The 24,255-nt window shown below is 39.6% G+C and overlaps 1 protein-coding gene across 2 annotated transcripts in view; it reads left to right on the plus strand.

Annotated features, from left to right (window-relative positions):
• Nucleotides 1-532: 532 nt before the first annotated feature.
• The window catches only part of LOC124135206 (carbonic anhydrase 2-like), a 38,857-nt gene continuing 15,134 nt past the window's right edge, over nucleotides 533-24,255 (plus strand). Inside the window, exons 1-3 of one of the 2 annotated variants that reach the window (XM_046500461.2) lie at nucleotides 533-681; nucleotides 1,680-2,002; nucleotides 22,244-22,270. In XM_046500461.2, coding sequence (XP_046356417.2) covers nucleotides 1,930-2,002; nucleotides 22,244-22,270 — 100 coding nt within the window. In that variant the 5' untranslated portion in view covers nucleotides 533-681; nucleotides 1,680-1,929. Of the gene's footprint in view, nucleotides 682-754; nucleotides 834-1,679; nucleotides 2,003-22,243; nucleotides 22,271-24,255 lie in introns of those variants that run through there. The other variant, XM_046500462.2, reaches the window with a different exon arrangement.

Genomic DNA, 24,255 nt, shown 5'->3' on the forward strand with positions numbered 1-24,255 from the left:
GGAAAAAAAGAGATATGACGTCACAAGTTATCTCAAGAATTCATTTTAAAAGAGTTATCGATCATGCCTCGTTTTATATCTGTTGTTTCAATACTAAATTTGTTTTCAGCCAATCTAAAAAAATACCAGGACAGGACTAAAAACACTGATAACACTATCACGCGCTTTTAAGTATTAATAGCAATATTGCAAATATTAATAACCCTATCATCCGATTTTTATAGTTATTTGTATCAATGGTATAAACGTTAACGACATTCATATATAACGTCCAATGATCATGAAAGTTTTATCGATTTTTTTCCGATATAGTGCTTAATAACCTTTTTTTTATAAATTACGATTGAAGGACGAACACAACGTATATTTGTTTGCAGGAAACAAACCAGAAACACATACACGTTTTCAACATAATCTTTGTATAACTTTAAAAAGTGGCACGTGCACTTCAACTGAGCGGGAGATTAATTAAGGTATGACAAGTGATGACTTTATCTTGACCTTAACTTCCTTATCGGTGTGCACATGTAGTGATCACTCTGACCGCCAGTAACGCATAATAGCAGTGATCAGCTTCAGACCACGCGATCGACAGCCACAGACGTCGTTGTCGCTTGACCAGCTGCTGACGTATAGAGGTGAAGTGGAACTAGTGGCGCTACCACATCACGGCGGGGAACTGTGAGTATGCAGTTGGAGACGTTCCCGCTGAGTCTGACCCAAGGGGCAGTAAAGTTAGTTGTTTATGTAGGATCATTTTCATTTTGGGTTCAGTCAGAATAAATTCCCCGACAGCGAGGCTCTGCTACAACGCCAGGGTAAACCTTGTCCAGGTATCAGTGAACTTGCAAACTAACGAAAACCAACACCTATGATTGTATTTAATTCCGTATATCACAAATAACACATTTAATGTAATATGTGTTATGTTTTCATGCCAGACATGGTTATATTACGTCAATGTACTTAATGTTATCATTATTATACGATGTACTTAACGTTATCATTATTATATCGCCATCTACTTTATGCTTACTATAACCTACTTTTGATTGATCTATTCAGGTGTAATCAACTGATAATTTAATTACCTTCTATTATGCTGCTGGGCAAAAGAATATATAGACTTGGGAATTGGATGTGACCACGAAATTACAAGAGTTATCAAAACGTTATTAGACTGAAAACGTGATACCAAATGTAGCACCATCGAATAACCATTTGTAGCATATATCGCCTTTAGCCACCATGAAACATGTGTGGATATTTTCTTTTGCCTGGCAGTTTATATCATCAGATCCTGACAAACATAGTATTTATTTAAGAAATATTGAACTGTTTGTTAATTATAACCATTAGAGTGTGTTTGGTGATGCATACCTGCATACCAACATTCAATTTTTAAATTACATCTGTACAAAACAAGCCCACGTACCAAGTACATGTAACAGGTATATGTTTAGGATAGTTAATGTGTTTTTTATGTTGATTTGATCACGACGTTCACACAACATTGAACCCGGCTAATTAAATAGTGACTTTAAACTCAGTATATAATTATTAACATGAGTCATTGACTGGCTAGAGAGGCCCCATCTTCGCTTCCCGCAGCTAGTGTAATCCGATCCCTACAGTATTGATAAATACTATGTTTAAATGCCCATCGATTCTCTGAACAGACACCTCTGGATCTGGGAGGACACATGCACCATCGTAAAGGCAACTGTCTCGCCGACACTAATCACGTGTTCCACGTTACGGGTCCCGTCATAATACTCGAAGTCAGTGACTCAAGATTTGACAACATGTAGTGTCCCGTTATACAGCGGTATCCTCGGGCCTCGCTGTAAGGAAGATACACGCCCCCTGGGTGACGCGATCGTTCATAGTGGGACAGCGCAGTGCAGCATCACAACGCCGCCAGACGTCATGGGGGTCGGCCGGAGCTGGTTGTGTCTGGCTATACTTTTCTCGTCCATCTCTGATGTCTTCGGCAGTGTAGGTAGGTCACCCCCTCTATCTGTTTCAATGTCAGCTTTAAATTTAATGTTTATTTTAATCTAAGAAGCAGCGGAATGTCTTCGCGTGCATAACGACTTGTTAATATAATAGATAATGTTACACTCACATTTTCCTGAATGCATTAGATCGTTGGACACAGACAGACAGACACACACACACAGGCAGACACACAAACAGACAGACAGACAGACATTCACACACACACACACATTTTATATATAACTCCGGGCGAATGCCCCACGAAAAGTCTTCAGATCAGTGAAAGGACATTAGACTACGTATCCATGATTAGTAAATCCGGAAATATATTATTCCTGGTTATGAAATTGAGGGCGCTGCCGTCCTGGCTAACGAGATTTTAATTGCATTAATTTCCCACTGAAATCGACCGGATTAGAAAATTTCCGCATAACCAAATTATAGGAATGAAGTAATGTTTACTACCCAAAAGAAGTTAAAGAACTCCCGATTATTTACATTACTAGAGTTAATCTGCCATAGGATGACAGACAGATTAAGTATAGTACTATAGCAGCATGAAAGAATCGGGCGTTGTTCAGCTTCTAATGGGTAGTACATATATGTACGCCCTCCCAGCAGTACAGTAAGTCGCAGAAGAAAGTTCCCTATTAACGGGGCCCAGACATACAATGTTTCACTGTTGATAATTTAAATATTCACGTAATACAAACCTAAAAAAATTAATATGAAATTCGTTTGAGGTACGGCTTTTCTAATCGACGAGAGGTCGGTCGCAGGACCGCGAAATTGACGCTAACAAGTGTATGAACGATACAATTTGACGTGTTGAAATGACATAAACATTGATGGACTACTCCAACATTCCTTGTGGACCCCCTGGGATTTATCTAGCACAACAAAACACAAAAGCGTTTTTTCGGATCATTTAGACACTTTAATCTTGAACTCAGCGTGTTAACATACATTGAGAAACGTCAGAGACTTTGACTGCATGATCGTCAACGAATGGCCTCGCTACGACCCATCCTAGTGTACAAAACAAAGAAATGCACACCCACGAAGCCCGGGCCTATCGTAGTATCGATTCGATCCGTGCCTGGATTAACAATTACATTCCACAGCAATCTATGCATTTACCTTACTAGTATCTATTTAACACATCTTTATAATCACATTTCAATGGCCGGCCAACTGATCAATGATGACTGACACATGTAACCGCCACTGATTCATTAACAACTTCGGAAATCCCTCCCGTCACGTTTACCGTGTCGGTCATTTTCATGTCTTGTACTTGATGTAAATGTATTATTGCCAAGTGTCATTGTGACTGACTTACTGAGGTAGTTCTCAACAGACCTTTCTCATACAATGATGATAGTTTTATCCCCCGCCATGACGTTGGGTGGGGGATATTGGCACGGAGTTCGTCCGTCCTTCTGTCCGTCCGTCCGTGGACACATTTTCTCAAAAACTATTAAAGTTAGAGAAATAAAAGTTTACACACTGATGTTACTGGTCACAATCTCAAATGAGTTCGAAAATTGGTTTCATACATTCATTTTTACAGAGTTGTGGTACTTGCTCCATGCTTTGCAACTTCGTGCATACTGTGTGAAATTGTGGACAGGTTTTCAACTACTGAAATTACATGAATAAAAATGTGCACGCTTGTATAAGAGATACTTCTCAATACTGAGTTCCAAAATTGGTGCCGTAAATTATATGACAGAGTTATTGCCCTTGCTCCCAGCTTTTCAACTTAGTGCATAGTGTGTTCAATGGGGACAACGTTTCTCAGAAACTTCTTAAGTTTCATGCAAGCTCATCGAAGAGATACTGTCAAGCATGAGTTCGAACACTGGTCCCGTCAATTATAGTGTTACAGAGTTATGGCTCTTGTTCCGTGCTCCTCAACTGAATGCATTGAGTTGTCTCAGATACTACTGAAGTTCCATGAATGAAAGTGTGCATGCTTATCTAAGAGATACTTGTCAAGACAGTTCGAATAAGGTTCCGTCATTTATTTGTTCGAAAGGTAAGCCATGTTCCGTGCTTTTCAACTTAGTGAATGCTGTGTGAAATGGGTACAAGTATTCTCAGACACTACTTAAATTGCATGAATGATAGGTTGCATGCTTATCACAAAGGATAATCGAAAATTGGTCCCTTAGTTGTTTGTCAGAGTGACGGTCCTTGACTCATGTTATTTTGTTTGGTGCATAGTGTGTGCAGTAGGGTTTCTCAAAGTTTTCTCAGAAACAACTGAACTTAAGCTTTTCTAAGAGACACTTATGACAACTGAGTTATTTTGTCCAGGGAAGGGTCATTTTGTGTGTATTAATTTCACAATTTATTAATCTTTTTTTCTGAAGATAAAAGGCTTTATAGGACTTCGTTTATAGTTTATATTCACGACTATATGAACAAAATTCTTATGTGCCCATGGCGGGGAATCGTTGTTTTCGACACACTCATGTAACTTCTTTTTGATCTCTCAGACTATCTCTTATCACCAATCTAAGCTTAAGCCACCAAATGACCCATATGTCGCCATCTACGAAATATTTACAGAATGTTCCATAAAAGCTCGATTAACGACAAAGGCCCTGAAAGCATTCTACCATGAATCTACTTTCTAGTTGGATGTTTACTCGCTTCACTCTCTCAGACACATAACTATAATCAGCATAGTTACTCGTTCTGCATTACGAGAACGACCCCGATCTCAAGTGTGCTACTCTCTACAATGCTTCATATGCGTCACTGACTTTCTTACGTGGTCATCATGCAAAGGGTCTCTCATCCTGTATCCAATTACCAAGGTGATCTTGGAACTCATTTGGGGAGACTGTCTCACGGCCCTCACTTTTTCGATGAGAACTAAAGTTGCGTGTTGTCCAATGCATCTGGTAGTTGGGAGAACATTTATACAGGGCACTTGTTATAGATAGCAACTTCTTTTATTCTTTGTCACGAAGTTCCGAGCTACTTCCTGTTTCTTGCTCATTCATGATGTGAATGCTTCGTAAGTGCATAGTTAAGTGCACAGGGAGCGAGAGAGAGAGAGAGGAGAGAGAGAGGGAGAGAGAGAGAGAGAGCGAGAGAGAGAGAGAGAGAGAGAGAGAGAGAGAGAGAGAGAGAGAGAGAGAGAGAGAGAGAGAGAAAAGTTAACTCTAAGGCACAATATAGTGAAAATTGACTAAGTGAAGTAAGATTGAACGCAGTTTTAATTGGCCAGGGCTTTCACCTCGTACCAAGAATGAGTCGCATCAGGCAATAACTGCATAACGGACATGAAGCTGTTTACACGACACAAGATGGGATGAAAGCTTTGTGTTTGTGCAACGTGTTCAGCAATGTAATTAGTTTTAATTCTGACAATCCTACGTATCCTGCTGTACTGACACAACTAAGCTTATGTATCCGTTACGTCCAGCAAGTGGCAGGACACGGATAGGCCAAGTCAAGAACCCGTAAGGTTTGGCGCCTAGTTTTGTTCCTCAGTCGTGACATGATTGTCAACCACAGCAAGCTGATTAGTCTGTCTTAGCCTGATACAAATATATCAAATACAGCCTATTTTATTCTGTACGATATGTTCATTTCAGAGTCTAGATGTTAGTCTACAAGCTGATATGTCCTTACATAACTGAATTACGTTGATTGCATACAGCCAATTGTCAGTGACACTTGACACTGAGTGAGATTTCTCAGTTCGCTATAGAGAGTTCGTTATATACGTAAATTTTATATGATATTATATAGGAGATAAATCGGGGATTTTTTAACAGTTCGTTGTATCCGTTTGTTCGCTATATCCGTGTTCGTTATATCCGTGTTCTACTGTATATATACAATAATAGATAAATACATAACTTGTATAATACATGAGAACACTTGTAAACCACTCACCTGATCACTTGTGCATTGTAAACAGGACAAAAACAAATTATTATTATCAAGCCCCTTATATAAATACAAACGGAAGCCGAATTGCATGCTAAAAGTGTTTGACACTAAATGTGTTTTCCAGCAACGCAGTATATGCATGTATACAGTATATCACTATATATAGCGTAATTCAGTTTGATTGCGTTATACGAGTTACCTGCCCTTCAGAGATTAGTAACGTAATCACGTCCAATTTCACGTTACACACATCACTTCGGTCGTTAAGACGTTTATCTTATGCTCACTGTATCGCGTTCTCTGATGATACACAATCAGCGTCATGACAGAGCCTGGCAACCACAAGATTCAATTATAGACGTCAATACAAGCAATAGAGTGATTGGGACACATTCAGACCGGGTGTGGTGGTAAATAAATGCAGCAAACAGGGTTTGGGTGATCCTGGCTCAGTCAGGCTTGTTAGGCTCATCATTATCTCAGGGCCCTTGCCCCCTCTACACGCAGCCTGGACAGCGAATGGGACTTTCCCAGGAAGCACTGCCTAGTCTGGTGGGTAGACCAGTGGAAGGGAATTGGGTCTTTGACCATTATAGAACAATGTCAGATCATCATCCATACTAATAACGTCGATTGTACGATTACGACTAGATCATGAGAATGTGTTTATGAATCACTGTGAAATAGTGATGATACCAGGTGTTCGCGAAAAGGTGAGCGTATGATGCCCCTCCCGTCACAAACACATGCAGAGGCAAGTAAAGTGTTCACCTAAAGCAAATACACTTAACATAGCGAATTGCATCGGACATAATTCTTGTAACTGATGCGTCAAATGCGGAAATGTCTACCATGCAATTTTTCGAAAGCTCTGCTGAGTCCCTGGATGTTGTAACCTTGATCAAATAGCTTCTGAGCAAGAACCGTTTGACGCTCTTTGAAAACTTGACAGAAAGAGCATTCTCGATTGTACCTCAAAAGTAGACACCAAGGGCTGGAGCTGCAGGGGTATCGCTCGACATGAAGGGAAAGCTGACTATTGGAGAATCGAAGTAGTTTCTCTTGTCTTATAACCTTGTGGAGAGACTTCTTGTTTTCAAAGTCCACTTGTTTTGATTTTGCCAATCCGAGGAGAAACGTCATACATGAACAGATCAGCATTGAGAAGAGCACAATCGGTGCCAATGGTGAAATCCTATTCACTCACTCACTCCATATATATGTTCTGCATTTTATTTATCCATTAATGTAGATATGACAGTACGAAGGTCCCGGTATTACCTTGTGCTTTGAGTCATTACATACCAGTACGCAGTACAACTTAAGAATTAAACGTCAGTTTGGATGGGTTCATCGAAGTGTGAACGATATAAAAGCGCTGGTTAAACTGTGTGAATGACCGAGCTTGCGAGGAGGTTCACACGAAAGTTTGACCAGCCCACCGCGCAACATGATGTTTGGTTGAAATGGTGAATAGAAAACTTGAACATTCAAGTAATATCACCGTGAGAATGTCAAAATTAATGTATTGAAAGTGAACAAGGCGAATGCTAATAAACATATCCTATCATAGGCTGCTTTCATGTCTGTGATTAATGTGTTATCTAACGTATATCTACGCCGTGTCATACGCGAGTTGCACATAGGAATCCTCCCCTGAAGGAGGTGTTCGGCAAACACTTACAGGTCCCTTAACACGTCGTTTTTTCCTTGTATAGTTTGTATTTTAAGCCACAATCAACAGTATCCTATACATATCAAGAGGTGTAAGACAAGGATGTATATTATCACCACTCCTCTTTATCTTGTTCATTGACGAACTTGTGAAGGATATCGTGAACACTGATTGTAGTGGAATTTTTGTAGACGAAGTTGTACAGGCATTATCGATTTTACTGTTTGCGGATGATGTTGTAATATTTGCAGTGTTCTAAATTTAGAGATAAAGACAGATTTTCTTTATAAATATTGTGCTAAGTGGGGATTATCTGTAAATACTAACAAAACTAAAGTTGTTGTTTTCAAAGATATCTAAACATGAGAAATGGTTCTTCGGTCCAGAAAGACTAGAAGTAGTATCATACTACAAATATCTTGGCTTAACAATTTCATGTCGAAATTTATTTACAAAAGCATGTGAAGTACTTTCAGTACGCTTGTCTGAAGATTATATCGACAGCTAGATTGCTTGATAACACACATCTTTAAAGATTAAATCGACATATTTTTTGATAACGCACCTGTCTCCCCCTGAGTACCCCCTCTCACCTCCACCCCCACCCAACCACCACCACTACCATCCCCACCCCAACCCCACCCAACCGGCGCATTAGTTAACCCGATGCACTACGTATACCCTCCTCCATCAGAGCTTCGGATTGGTGTTGATAAAATAAAGTACCCAGCGGACTCCCTTCAGCAAACAAACAATCCACCAGCCAAACCCTTTGCTTTGTACAAACTATAAGAAAAACGTTCAAATTTGTTAGCATTAGGAAAGCACACTGAAACCGAAATTGTACCTGCTACCCTGTCAAGATGACATTGGTGTTGCGCAACAGGATGTTTGGTTGAAATGGTGAATAGAAAACTTGAACACTCAAGTAATATCACCGTGAGAATGTCAACTGTGGCCGTCGTGAAAATTAATGTATTGAAAGTGAACAACGCGAATGCTCATTAACATATCCTATCATAGGGTGCTTTCATGTCTGTGATAATGTTTTATCTGACGTTTAAGTGTGAATGAAAGAATACACAAGATAACACGATGCTTCTTCAGTGGCAAAAAACGGGCGCAGCTTTATTACATAACAATACAGGCGGAAGTCGCGACAAGCAGTGTTACACAGTACACAGCAATGCAGTTACATTGCTTGCGTCCGAGGTTTAGATGGGTACACATCGTGACGCAATGGAGTAACTACCAAATCATGACCAAATGGGCCGGAACATACACATCATGACCAAATGGGCCGGAATATACACATCATGACCAAATTGGCCGGAATATACACATCATGACCAAATGGGCCGGAATATACACATGACCAAATGGGCCGGAATAGAGATGACAGTTCAGTTCATCCTCCGTGGCTAAACACAACGTGAGGCATGAGCTGCAGGCCATCCTGTGTCATTACATACACTGTCATCCTCTGTGGTTTGGGTACACTACATGAGGTGCAGTTAGCATGTTGAGGCTGAACTTACTTACAGTTAATGATAAAATTGAGTTGCCTGCCACGACCTCCGCCACTGAGCTTGGTTTATAGCAAGCTCATTCCCCTGAGGAATAAGCATAAGAACTGAATACGCGCGACACTAGGTTTGAAATGAATGCCTGGACGAGGACAAACCAGCAAATAACTCAAGACCCCCCTGCAATGAGTTCACGAAAATGTCATTGCCAATGTCCGACAGGTGGACACCATCCTGTCTGAACAAACCCCTGTCTGCTATGTTAATTTCATTGTGCCCGAGAACGCGACCTCCAAGGTCTAGTACACCTTTCCTACCAAATCTATTAAATCTCTTCCTCTTGCGCTCCATTACTCTGCCGTCTGGTATACCCCGCCATGTGACCCTCTGCAGAACATCTGACCATATGGCTTGTGTGAAGGGCATCATGTGATGAATTTTTGTAAGATCCCGACTCACCGTTTGTAACAGTACTGTTGTTGGCACGTCCCCAAGGTCGTTACCTCCCAAATGAAGGAGAAGCCATGCTGGTGGAGGACTGCGCCTTAATTTTTGCTGAAGAAATGGCAACAATGATTTCCACTTCATTCCCTTACTCCCATACAATGTTAAGCTGAGTCCATACTTCTGCAGACCCAGGTCCAATCCCACTGGCCTTGCAACTGCTCTCCGGTGAGCCCAGTAGATAAGGCTGGAGCCGACAAGCCATATTTCTGTCAAAAATGAGTTGTTACAACATATTGATGCGAATGTACTTAGCGTATGCAGCAGATTTCCACCTACCCCATGTGCAAAGTAGCTCATGTGGTATTCCCTGTGTTGCTGCATATGTAGCAGCTCCAATCCTGAATGAGTGTGTGTTGTAGTTTTGTGTGTGAAAGTTGAAGAACTGTAAGGCCTTCCGGAGTACTGCAGAGAACTGATATCTGGTGACGGCTTTACCATTCAAATGGATGAAGAACTTGCCTGGTTGCGTTGAGCGTAAAGACAGATATGCACTTAATGACCTGACTGGGCAGATTGTAGGATCAGACTTAGCTGGGATTATCAGAGTTGTGCCTTTGCCATGTTGATCATTCTTCGAAAAGCAAATCTTAACGTGCACTGCCTGTGCAATGATACCGACATCTGCCAATTTAAGTGTTCTGTCCTGATTCATCTTAGTCACAAACGCTAACTCACAAATCCGTAGGAATGCAAAAAATGCCAAGTTAAACATGGCAGCAAATAAACAAGCTTCATAACCTGACATACAAATAGCCTGGAGAGCACTAGGCAGCCTCCTCAACATGTCAATTGTGATTGGGTGTCTTGCATCAGGTGTCGACACCAGAGCTGCTGTATTTCTGTATCCCTGCATGCATTTGCGAACTAAAAAGTTTTCAGTAGGGTCAGACCAGCTATTAATTTTGTGATGTCTGCCAAGAGCTGAGAGATGTTGAGCTATAGTTGAGCTTGCAAAGGCCTTCCTAGACATACTGGCTATGTAACATAAAATATCATCTACCGGCACAGGCCAAATCATAGGTATTTTATGATTGTGACGAAATTTGTCAAATGACCTTAATGCAGCTGCATAGGTGTGTTAATTATTGCTCGACACTGATGCTTTAATTAAGGCAAAAGCCTCGGATTTTAGATAAGCCACAGATTCTTGGGTACTGGTGTCGGTTTGGTTCTGGCTTCTGGTTTCAGCTGACGAAACTTCTGAAGATCAAAACGAGATAAGGAATCTGCAATGCTGTTTTTAAAACCAGGAATATACTGACCTTTGACTAATAAATTTATGTTGAGACAATGAAGTACAAACTGCCTCACAAACTGCATAGTATTCTTACATTTGGTTGACTGCTTGTTCAGTATGGACACTACTGCTTGGTTATCACTATTTATTATTAACTTTTTGCCCCTGAGGGCATCAGCCCAAATGTTAACCGCAACATAGACTGGGAAGAATTCCAGCAGTGTGATGTTTCGTGTTAGGCCTAAAGTCCTCCAATGTCCTGGCCATGAACCGTTGGTCCAGCGTCCATGAAAGTACGCTCCAAACCCACATGACTCTCCTGATGCACTGTCTGTGTAGAGGTGTAATGCTTCATTGGTAATCCAGCATTGATCCAGGAATAATGACGTTCCATTATGATTGTCCAGGAATGAAAGCCAAATCTGAAAATCATCTTTCATATACCTTGTAACCCTAACTTTATGATGGGGCTTCTTAATACCACAAATTGAATCAATGGATCTCCGTAGGAAGGCCCTGCCGATGGGAATGGCCCTACCTATGTAATTTAGTGAACCAATGAGACTCTCTACTTGCTGTTTGGTTGCTTTGGATTCTCCATCCTTACTGTGTCTAGCTGAAATCCAAGGAAGCTGATTAATGTTGTTGGTGTTACTGTTTTGTGACTGGCTATAGGGATTCCGAGTTCGTCGCAAGTTGCTAATAATGTTGACAGGACTAACTGACATTCAGACTTATCTCTTCCAGATCCTCCGCATAGGTAGTCGTCCAAGTAATGCATCAACTCACCTTGAGAATTTAACTTTGTTTGAACTATCCACTGGATGAAAGTGGAAAATTTTTCAAATATTGAGCAGCTTATACTGCACCCAAATGGTAATGCTTTGACGACATAATATTTATGTAAGAATTTTATTCCTAGTAAGTGAAATTCATGAGGATGCACCATGCATAATCTGAAAGCACTTTTGATGTCGGCCTTTGCTAAGTATGCCCCTGGACCAAGCTGCTGAATCATCAAAATTGCATCGTCAATGGATGAGTAGGTTACGGAACAAAGGCTGGGGCTGATGAAATCATTTACTGACATACCATCTGGATACGATAAGTGGTGGATGATGCGGTACCAATCTACTTCTTTCTTTGGAACAATTCTAATAGGAGAGATCCTCAGGTTTGGTAAAGGTGGGTTATGATATGGACCGGACATTCGGCCTAATTGTACTTCCTTGGAAAGTTTCCCAAGTATGATTTGTTCCATATTGGGATCTTGAGCTGATTTTAGGTTTTTACAAACTAAACTGGCCTCTCTGGGTCCTGTGTAATGTAAATGAAATCCTTCGGTGAAACCGCAACGAAGAACACCGGCATCACTTAACAATGGGTAGGACTCCAGGTATGCTAATAGCTTATCTACTTTGATAGGTGTGTGGCCCAATGCTTGCACGTTTTGGGAGGTTTCTGTTGCGAAACTAAAATATATTAACCTCTGGGGTTGGTTGATTTCCTGTAACTGATTGGTTTAATCGGCATTTTGGGAATGGGTGGCTCCCACCACACTGATAGCAAACATAAGGAAAACGGCAATGTTGTCTGCGACAAAATTTTCCAGGGTCATTGAAATCCCAGCAAAAACCAACTTTTAAGGTGTTTGCAGTTGGAGATTGTGAAGGCTGCTTGAAAGTGGTGAAACTGCGGTTCACAGGTTGAGGAGTGACATTCATGTATAACATCCACAATTCCGCGTTGATTGTGCCCCATGCCTTGTCTGTGGATCTACTTATGCGCAGCCTAAACTGTTTATCATAATTTTGCCAACCCTGGCCCCTGCTGGCAGCCAATCTAATTGTGTGCAAATACTTAAGCATTTGCTGTTGGCTTTCGGGGAATTTCTCCAGGTATATGCTGACAAATATGATAAAGGCTGTTGTCCACTCTTCCACTGACTGTATGTCCTTCGACTGGCGTGACATTTCCAATTGACCCATTGAGTTTACTCTGATAGTGCTATCCATACTTTGCTCCTTATCCAATCCCTTAATGAGGGTAGCTAGATCTACATATTCCCCATTGTGTATTTTATCCCTAATTGGTTGGGGGGTGAAGGAACCAACATTGTCAGTTGACAAAGCAACCATTTTGTCACCACTGCATGCAATCCTAGCATTTATAGGCATGTTAAGCGTATCGTTGTCAATGGCAGCAGATGCGAGAGCGTGTGTGTTGTGATTTACCGACTGTACTAGTGGGATATCTAAGCCTATCACTACATGAGACTGTGCATCATTATTGAAAACATGAGGTAATACATCACCTGATCCATTCCTCGCGTCGAATGGCTGCGATGACCGAGAGACGGTAGTTGACGCCATGTTGTCTGCATCGCCGGGCTGAGAACTTCGATTCGTTGGTTTGTTGACTCGAGCCGATTTCCGCGACGATCTCCGGTCGCTGGGTGCTTAAATTGGATCTTCTGCTTCCTCGATCTCCGACCTGACATCGTTCTTCTCACCAACGTACGGACAAGAAATTACACTAAGACAATAAATAATATGTTGCCTATGAAATTCGCGTTTGGCTGCTTGCGTCACGTGATCGGTTTACGATTACCAACACAGTGGTGTAAGGAAGGCAAATCCACTGAACTGTGGTAGGGTGCCTAACCTCCCACTTAAACAAATTTGTTTCATACTGGCTTTCACAAATTAGAATATATACGCCGTGTCATACGCGAGTTGCACATAGGAATCCTCCCCTGAAGGAGGTGTTCGGCAAACACTTACAGGTCCCTTAAAACGTCGTTTTTTCCTTTTATAGTTTGTATTTTAAGCCACAATCAACAGTATCCTATACATATCAAGAGGTGTAAGACAGGGATGTATATTATCACCACTCCTCTTTATCTTGTTCATTGACGAACTTGTGAAGGATATCGTGAACACTGATTGTAGTGGAATTTTTGTAGACGAAGTTGTACAGGCATTATCGATTTTACTGTTTGCGGATGATGTTGTAATATTTGCAGTGTTCTAAAGTTAGAGAAAAAGACAGATGTTCTTTATAAATATTGTGCTAAGTGGGGAGTATCTTTAAATACTAACAAAACTAAAGTTGTTACTTTCAAAGATATCTAAACATGAGAAATGGTTCTTCGGTCCAGAAAGACTAGAAGTAGTATCATACTACAAATATCTTGGCTTAACAATTTCATGTCGAAATTTATTTACAAAAGCATGTGAAGTACTTTCAGTACGCTTGTCTGAAGATTATATCGACAGCTAGATTGCTTGATAACACACATCTTTAAAGATTAAATCGACATATTTTTTGATAACGCACCTGTCTCCCCCTGAGTACCCCCTCTCACCTCCACCCCCACCCAACCACCACCACTACCATCCCCACCCCAACCCCACCCACCCGGCGCATTAGTTAACCCGATGCACTACCCTCCTCCATCAGAGCTTCGGATAAATAAAGTACCCAGCGGCCTCCCTTCAGCAAACAAACAATCCACCAGCCAAACCCTTTGCTTTGTACAAACTGTAAGTAAAACCGAAATTGTACCTGCTATCCTGTCAAGGTGACATTGGTGTTGCGCAACATTATGTTTGGTTGAAATGGTGAATAGAAAACTTGAACACTCAAGTAATATCACCGTGAGAATGTCAACTGTGGCCGTCGTAAAAATTAATGTATTGAAAGTGAACAACGCGAATGCTCATAAACATATCCTACCATAGGGTTCTTTCATGTCTGTGATTAATGTTTTATCTGACGTATATCTACGTTCTATGATAACACATGTTAACTTAATATGTAGGAAGGTATTTACCACGCTGCTGAAAACCCAGAAGGGCGCTGGCGGATTCATAGTTGTTGGAGTCCCATGCCATTACAACAGTAAACAGCTATCAAATTATATGGTAACAGCAGAAAGAGTTGAAAAAAGTAGAGTATTGCATTGGTCAATGTCGGAGAAAAATATATCTCTTGTGAACTATGGGAGAGGCGTAATACTATATATAGATATATAGATCACAATATCACATGGGGAAATGGCAGAGAACAGTATATCATATTAGGAAAGCGAAAATCACAATACCACATTGGGAAATAGCGGCGAACAGTATGTCGTATAGGGAAATAGTGACGAACGGTATACTATATACGGAAATAGTAGATAACATTATATCATATAGGTAAATGGTGGAGAACAATATATCGTATAGGGAAATAGTGGAGAACAGTATATCATATAGGGAAATAGTGGAGAACAGAATATAGTGTAGAGAAATAGCGGAAAACAGTATATCATATAGGGATAGTGGAGCACAATATATCATGTAGGGAAATAGTGGAGAACAGTACCTCATATAGGGAAGTAGTGGAGAACAATATATCATATAGGGATAGTGGAGAACAATATATCATATAGGGATAGTGGAGCACAATATATCATATAGGGAAATAGCGGAAAACAGTACCTCATATAGGGAAGTAGTGGAGCACAATATATCACATAGGTAAATGGTGGAGAACAATATATCATATAGGGATAGTGGAGAACAGTATATCATATAGGGAAATAGTTGAGAACAATATATCATATGGGGGAATAACTGAGAACAATATATCATATAGGGAATTAGCGGAGAACAGTATATCATATAGGGAAATAGTGGAAAACAGTACCTCATGTAGGGAAAAATTAGAGAACAATATTTCATATAGGGAAATAGCGGAGAACAGTATATCATATAGGGAAATAGTGGAAAACAGTACCTCATGTAGGGAAAAATTAGAGAACAATATATCGTATAGGGAAATAGTGGAGAACAGTATATCATATAGGGAAATAGTGGAGAACAATATATCACATAGGGAAATAGTGGAGAACAATATATCACATAGGGAAATAGTGGAGAACAGAATATAGTGTAGAGAAATAGCGGAAAACAGTATATCATATAGGGAAGTAGTGGAGAACAATATATCATATAGGGAAATAGTGGAGAACAGTACCTCATATAGGGAAGTAGTGGAGAACAATATATCATATAGGGATAGTGGAGAACAATATATCATATAGGGATAGTGGAGCACAATATATCATATAGGGAAATAGCGGAAAACAGTACCTCATATAGGGATAGTGGAGCACAATATATCATATAGGGAAATAGCGGAAAACAGTACCTCATATAGGGATAGTGGAGCACAATATATCATATAGGGAAATAGCGGAAAACAGTACCTCATATAGGGATAGTGGAGCACAATATATCATATAGAGAAATAGCGGAAAACAGTACATCATATAGGGATTGTGGAGAACAATATATCATATAGGGAAATAGCGGAGAGCAATATATCATATGGGGGAATAGCGGAGAACAGTATATCATATACGGATAGTGGAGAACAGTACCCCATACAGGGAAAAAGTAGAGAACAATATTTCATATAGGGAAATAGTGGAGAACAGTATATCATATAGGGAAATAGTAGAGAACAATATATCATATAGGGAAATAGCGGAGAACAGAATATCATATAAATAGTGAAGAACGGCATATCGTACAGGAAATAGTCAGTAACTGTATATGATATAGGTTAATAGTGGAGAACAATATATCGTACATCATTATATATCGTACAGGGAAATAGCGGAATACATGTATGTATATTATATAGGGAAATAGCGAAACATAATATGTTACAAAGGTAACAAGCGGATAGCGGTATATCAGATAGGGACATAGCGGAGGACAGTATATATCATGTTGGGAAGTAGCGGAGAACAGTATGTCGAAAGGGGAAATGATAGAGAACAGTATATCATACAAAGTATTACAAAGTATTTCGTATAGGGAAATAGCGGAGAACAGTATATCGAATCGGGAAATAGCGGAGAACAGTATATCGAATCGGGAAATAGCGGAGAAGAGTATATCGAATAGGGAAATTGCGGAGAAAAGGAGAAAAGAATACCTGGTAAACTTAGCAAATGTAATAACTGAGAACAAAATATACTTTAGCAGTCAACAATATGTCATAGCATGCATCATGTTAACATCCAGTAGGATCTCAGCAGTGAACAATATATGCTGGCACGTGAAATAAGACGCCCACAGTGTACCATTTGCCAGGACATTCAGCGAACATTATATATCTTTATATTTACGGTCAAATTATCTCTTCGGGTGTGTGTTCTCGCCTATACAAACACGAATATCTGGTTGCGATTTCACAATCGTTGACATAGTCAACACTGATCGAGCTAGATTTAAACTTGATGGTTCGAAAAACATAATTCAGAAGGAAGTATGAAAATTCTCGACTCTGGAGTCGTTTTGACTTTGCGTACGCCCTACGTCGTATGTTGCCCGAGCCTTCTTTATGCATTGTTTATTTAAACCGGATTGTCGTGAACATTCAAATGTTAACCCGTGCTTGAATCTTAATGCATAACCACCAACCGCTCTCCTATCTGACCTCTGAACTTAACAGTCGCCGAAAACATTTCCCTAATTGTTTGTTATCAGCGGTGACAGGGTGTCGCGGGTGTCTCCCTGAAGTTTGAACCAAGAATGATACAGACACATCTGTAAAAATAGCTAAAACACTGGACACACGTATTTCTTCAAGTCGGTCACGACCGCCTCCGTGGTCTAGTGGTAGAGCGTCCGCCCGGAGAGCGGAAGGTCCGGGGTTCGATCCCCGACAGCGTCATAAAAGACGTTAACAGATGGTACTTGTTGTTACCCTGTCTGGCATTAAGGGGCTAAAACAAGGACCGGTCGGTTCGGAGTCAGTATACTGTGTCTGAGTGGGGTATTCATGTTAAACTGCGGCATGGTATCTCAGTGAGCTAGCACTATAAATCGGCATCAGTCCGGACTAGTACAAGCAGCCTAACAAACACATACACGTTCATGCACATCGTTACGCGACGTTAAACCCATTTTAACCCCACCTCAAGTCGGTCACAGCTATGGCCCTCACAACCAAAAATCCGTTTCACTCATACCTCCCGTTTGGCGAACAACAGATTGGTTAAACACGTAGGGTGAGATATATTAAACCATTTGGTGAACACCCGGTGTCATTGAAACGTTACAATCTTCTTGAAGGTTCGTGTTTGTGAATTTGTCTCGCTGACATTATGAGGACGGATGTGCCAGTGACATTTAATACGCCAAAGGTATCATTGTTTTAATTCAATAATTCATATAACACAAGAAGGGGATTGCGGGGTTGAGACATGAAGAAAATGAGAAAGATAATTATATTTCCTTAAACGTTTTGTTATTTTGAAGGGGTGTGAGAAATTTAGCCCGACCTAGTGTGACAGGGACAATGTCTATTTCAAAGGGAATAAATCCAAAACAATACTAGTATATCAAAGGAAATTATTCTTTGTGGGTATAAATGTAGAATAACAATAAATACATAGCATTGATATTGGTAACAAAAAAATATATATCTAATCAATTATAAATAAAACATAATACGATAAGTCTAACTAAGCAAGCAGGAGCAAAGGGAATTTTATCAGCTGACTGTCAATTGCAAAATTAAAATTTCATTATATATTTTTTTACTTTGTTTACTTAACATATGAAATATTAGTAAATGGTAGTCAAGGTGTCATCTACTCTAATTAACTATGTACATATACACACGTGTGAAACAAATTCATCGAAAATAGTATTAGATATGCGTACTTTAGTTCAAAATAAGGATAAATATAGATTGATTATTTCATCACGAAGGTGATGCGTGCTGTCAAAAACTAAACCTGTACCAGACTGATAATAGTACAACTTAATTGGTAAACCCTTGATCATATCACAGGCAAAGGGCAATTATATTATTCAAATTAACGTAACGCTTCCATCCGACGTATCTGACGTCAGGCTCTGTTAGGCGTTTAGCTACGGTAAGACCTGACCCCAGCGTGGTGAATCCGTTAGAGTACAGCTCTATTGTGAGCTAGGGAAGATCAGCTACGTGACGTAATCCGATTGAGCCCGACATTTAAGCAAGAAGGATTTGTTTACTCAAACATGTTTGACTGGATGTGTGCTTTTAGTTGACGGGATGGTTAGAGAGTGTGTTTATTTAGATCAATCTAAGGATGAAGGTGTATGTATATTCGACATTAATAATATGCAATGGCTTTTTTTTGTTTATCACCCTTGTATATCACAATTCCCGTATTTGCAATGGGTTATAAATTAATAATAATTAGTGTTTTTCGGTGTTTAGCGTAATTTAGGTAGTCAGAACACGTAGCTGCTGACGACAAATATACTGACGGAATTATAAAGGAACACGTAGCAGGGTGAAGGCGAAAGAGAAAGCTGAGAGAGACTTGGTTTACACTGACGCGTTGCACATACCGACCTTAGAAAGCCGGTATTAACTGTTAAGCTGATCATTCAAAACACATTTAACATAATCACTTGAACACGGGACATGTTCACTGAGACCTCGTAGCGTTTATCGATCTACGACAAGAGGAGTAAATTGATATTCTCCGTCGGTAGACGCGTTTCCGACCTGTGTTAAAATTTAACTATTATTGGCTTATCAGTCCTCATATTTCTATACGTCACAATAACAAAAACCATGGAAACGAGAGAGTAACTACACAAAGTGCCACTACAAGTCAATATTTAATTAATTTTAAATAAAATTGGAAAAATGTTCTTTTACGGTTTTCACAATTGATAACAGTAAATTGAGAACTGACTTTTGAATTTGCATGAATGTCTATAACGCTTGGACATATATGATGTTGCAGTGATCACTTTACACCGGAAAGACGCAGAATAAATCCATGTTAAGGAGTGTGAATTATATAAGGACTTCGGTGGACACCTTGCGCCAAGTCAATTGCGTGTATGACCTTGGTCAAGGCAAGTCATCTTATTGATTTGTGTAGGCCTTTTCTACTACCTTTAATTGTTGTACGCTATACACATCATCCGTAAATGTTAACATTTAATCTATAATTAATCAGTAGGATTATACCTTAGTGTTCATTAACAGCACGCTTGGCATATACATTTCATTAATTGAAACTACTGGGCAAAAGAAACTGTGCACTTGGAAACTGGATTTGGCACCAATTACAAACGTTATAAAAACGTTACTAGAATGAAAACAGTCGCCGTAACACTGCAAACTTTAGATACATGACATAACATGGCTGACCCTATCAAATATGTTTTATTGCCATCAGACTTGGGTGTATGCTTGTTGCCCAGGAGTTTACTACCATACCTATCTCAAGACCCATGAGTATCCGGGGTAGAATAGGTCCTCAGCAACTTCAACATGTCGATTAAAGGATCGGGTGGTCAGACTTGGTTGATGCATGTCATCGTATCCCACTTGCGTGGATCTATCCTTCATGATGTCAATCACATGATTGTCTGGTCCATACTCGTTCTTTTACAGACTATTGTTGAGTTCCGCATCAAACAGACAAAACCTCAAACTCGAGTTATATTGTGTTGTGTATTGGAATAAAATGGTCTCCTAATAGATTTAAATACGAACCTGTGATATAATATTGTCATGTTACATTCCTTTGTCGACAGGTTTTTATAAAATATATATACACGGTGGTTTGAGAGATATAGACATAATCTTACCATATTTCTTAAGTTTAAGGAAACTCTTTAACCGAAAATGAATGTGCATGCGCCATCTTGTTTTACAATAATGAAAGAACGTTCAACTTAGAATGTTTAGTTAGCATGTGTACATAGTCAGCGACACCATAATGAAAACAAACACAAGAGAAGTAAACACGGATTGCGGTATGCATTAAAAGTGTGAATGTCGTGATCTGCTCTTCACAGATTCTGTTAGGGCATTTACGCAGAGAGCATCGATTTGATATCCAGATGTTGCAAGGTGACATGTGTAGTCTAATAGCCCCTAGGCAGGTACTTGCCGCAAGAGTGATGTCATTTTAAGCATTTGTTGGTTCAAACTTTCAATACTCAAGGATCTTCATTCCGGGGCAAATGCTTTGGTATTGACCGATATTGACAATTATCGAAATTAATGTCAGATTGTATGTACCTCACATTTCAAATTGTACCAAAAATGAAATGGAGATTAAAGGGGGTATTCGTTCACGTTAGTTCGATTATATTTGCACTGGTCTTATCACAAGCTTACTATTAATTTGGTAGTATTTACAAACGTTTAATATTAAGGTTTCACAGGTGGCTGATATGGGACTTGTCTTTGTTGTGTCAGTCGGGCGGATATGTTCCACCAAGAATGTTGACGCAGCCGTCACATGAAGGTGTTCCTAGAGAAATATGTTCTTCGTTATTGTCGCCTATTTTCTGGCGGTTGGCACTGGTTAAATGTCAACGTAATTTAATCACATTTGTATATTTACAATAATGAAGCAAATAAGTACTTTATGTGTGTTATCTAACTGTAATATCGTGTTCCATGTCGGGAAAGAGATAATGTACGATGGTGTACTAGTCACATACTTTGATTTAAGATGAGGTGAATGTGTGTGTGTGTGTGTGTGTGTTTCTTGTATTAGTCCGGACTTTTGCCGGTTTCATAGTCCTCGCCAACTGATTGACCATGTCGAAGTTTAACATGGAAAACAAATAGTATGCTCTGACCGCCTCCATGGTCTTGTGGTAGAGCGTCCGCCCTGGCAGCGGAAGGTTCGGGGTTCGATCCCCAGCCGCGTCATACCAAAAGACGTTAAAAGATGGTACATGTGCTTGTTGTTACCCTGTCTTGCGCTCGGCATTAAGGGACTAAAACAAGGACTGGTCGGCTCGGAGTCAGTATACTGTGTCTGAGTGGGGTATTCATGTTAAACTGCGGCATGGTATCTCAGTGCGCTATCACTATCAATCGGCATCATGATCAGTCCGGACTAGTACAAGCAGCCACACACACACACACACATACACGTGCATGCACGTCGCTATATAAGTGCAATGATCTTGGACGCGACGTTAAAGCCCATTTCACCTCACCTCACAGTACGCTCTGACTCCAAAGCGACCGGTCCTTGTTTGTCGTTCGCCAAGCGGAGTAACTACAAATACCGTATGTTAACATCTCGTTGTAAGACGCTATCATGGCAAATTTGATTCAAGCACCTAAAATGTCTGTTTCACCCTCAATGTATATTTTGATTGAATAATATGTAAATGAACGTTACCTTATTTATTTAGATAAATACATTAAATGATTGTTTATAATGGCCCCGACCATTCAGGATACAATGACGAAATGTTGCAATACTGCTTGCCGTTTCTGTGTATTGTATCTGTTGATATGTGTTTATATGCTTTGTAACATATTCCTCTGTTTCAGGAGGTTGGACATACAACGGTACACTAGGTGAGTATATATCTTACATTTTACTTCAACACCGCGATTGACTATTTAGGGTGCGTGACAATACTGATTAAATGAAGCAAATGTTTAACCCTCTCAAGAACAAGTTGTTTTGCAACGTCGTGGCATATATACTCACCGCTAACAGAAACACGAATACCATACATGATGGTTGATATATGAAGACTTACTCATGTTCAAGAGGTATTAGACTGGTTCGATGCTCAAACGAACATACTGGTATGTTTTGTGAAACGATGCTCATGAACGCATCACACGCATCGAAATGTAGGATTAGCTGCAAAGTTTGGAAATCACGTGAAGCACATCGTGATAAGATTATGGACACTATATGGTAACACATGACTGAATTTTAATTTTTGTCAATAGTTGTTACACATTGGAAACATTTCTTCTTAACGTACATACTTCTTTATATGTTTATAGAGTTAGCGTTTCTTTGGCGGTGAGTATACGTGAAGCGATCCTACTCTACATCTCCTCAAAACAGTTGTTCTTTCAGTGTTACATGCAAGTTTACATAACTACGATACGAATGGATACAATGGCGGTAGTGATGGTGTGTGTGTGGGTGATCGATCGGCAGCAATTCTTTTATGAATCGATATGTAGGTTATCGATGTATTCATACGCACGTTTGTTTTGTGTGAAAAGGTTTAACATATTTAAAAGTAGTTTCGTAGCAAAAAGGATATGTTTTTTTACCATTCAGAATCAAGCATTCTTCAATGGTAACGAATAATATTTATTAGTTAGCTTTGTGTGCATGTGAGCGTTCCCAGTAATAATCGCCAGGAAAGTGGGATGTCTGGATTAGCAGAGTCCGGACTCACGAGGTTTCCGAGACACCAAGAGTCAGGAAAGTTACAAGTGTCAAATTTTATTAATTTAACTTTTACATATCGTGATGTATACAAGATATAACACAATGCGTATATGCATCAGCTGTATTGGCGAGTTTGATGATACATAATGATAGCTAATCATAAACATTATCTCGGCCATGTCTGCGTTAGAAGCGTATTGCCATTTAAAACGCGGATATTCTACATAAAGTATGACATTAAATTCAGTTAGGTAGAAAAATGTTCCCTTTATGAAATTATATCCAGACACATATGTTATCTGTACCTTATCTATACCTTATCTATACATAATATATCTATTTTCTCTATACATTATCCAGACACATATGTTACCTGTACCTTATCTATACCTTATCTATGCCTTTTATATCTTTTATCTCTGTACATTATCTGTGCATTTTCTATCTATACAATATGTATACGTTATCTTTGCAATCCATCCATGCCTTATCTCAACCTTATCTGCAATATATCTATGAAACAGAACCTTCACCATGTGTAGCTGTAGACATTTATATGTATACTAAAATAGCTTTTGTCTGAATACTTAACTTTATTTCAGAGAGTCATGTTTGCCTGAACACCAACCCATTCTGTGGTGAATCAATTAGTGACATAGGTGTATCATTTTCTATTGACATATTCATGCTGTAATGAGTTAAGACTGCTTTATATTACCCATTAGGGAAGAATGATATTTTCAAATGTGCATTTTACGGAATATCACACAACGTCACAGTGCTTCATTGTTTAGAAAAATGCATTCATTTATTCGTGACGTCACACCTTACGTCAACTCATCAATAGTCTGCCGTCGGTTATTTTGCATTTCCTGTCTTGAAATGTAAAGTGGTCATTTATACCTTAATCGAAAACTCAGATTATCCGCCCCTCATGAATGGAAGGTTCCTCGCCAAAGGCTCGGGATTAACACTTTTCATTCACTTGGAACAGATATCCGTAATTCCGAGTAGCTCTTTGGTTATTCTCTAAATCTCCCCGGCGTACATTGCCATTATCCGTATATAATTATCTTTGAAATTCTTCTGTTCTCCCCCAAAACGTTATCCTATAAAATATGTGTCCATTCATCTTCCGTAA

This window comes from Haliotis rufescens, unplaced genomic scaffold (genome assembly GCF_023055435.1).
Source record: "Haliotis rufescens isolate VD_foot unplaced genomic scaffold, xgHalRufe1.0.p SCAF_15, whole genome shotgun sequence".
Lineage (NCBI taxonomy): Eukaryota > Metazoa > Mollusca > Gastropoda > Lepetellida > Haliotidae > Haliotis > Haliotis rufescens.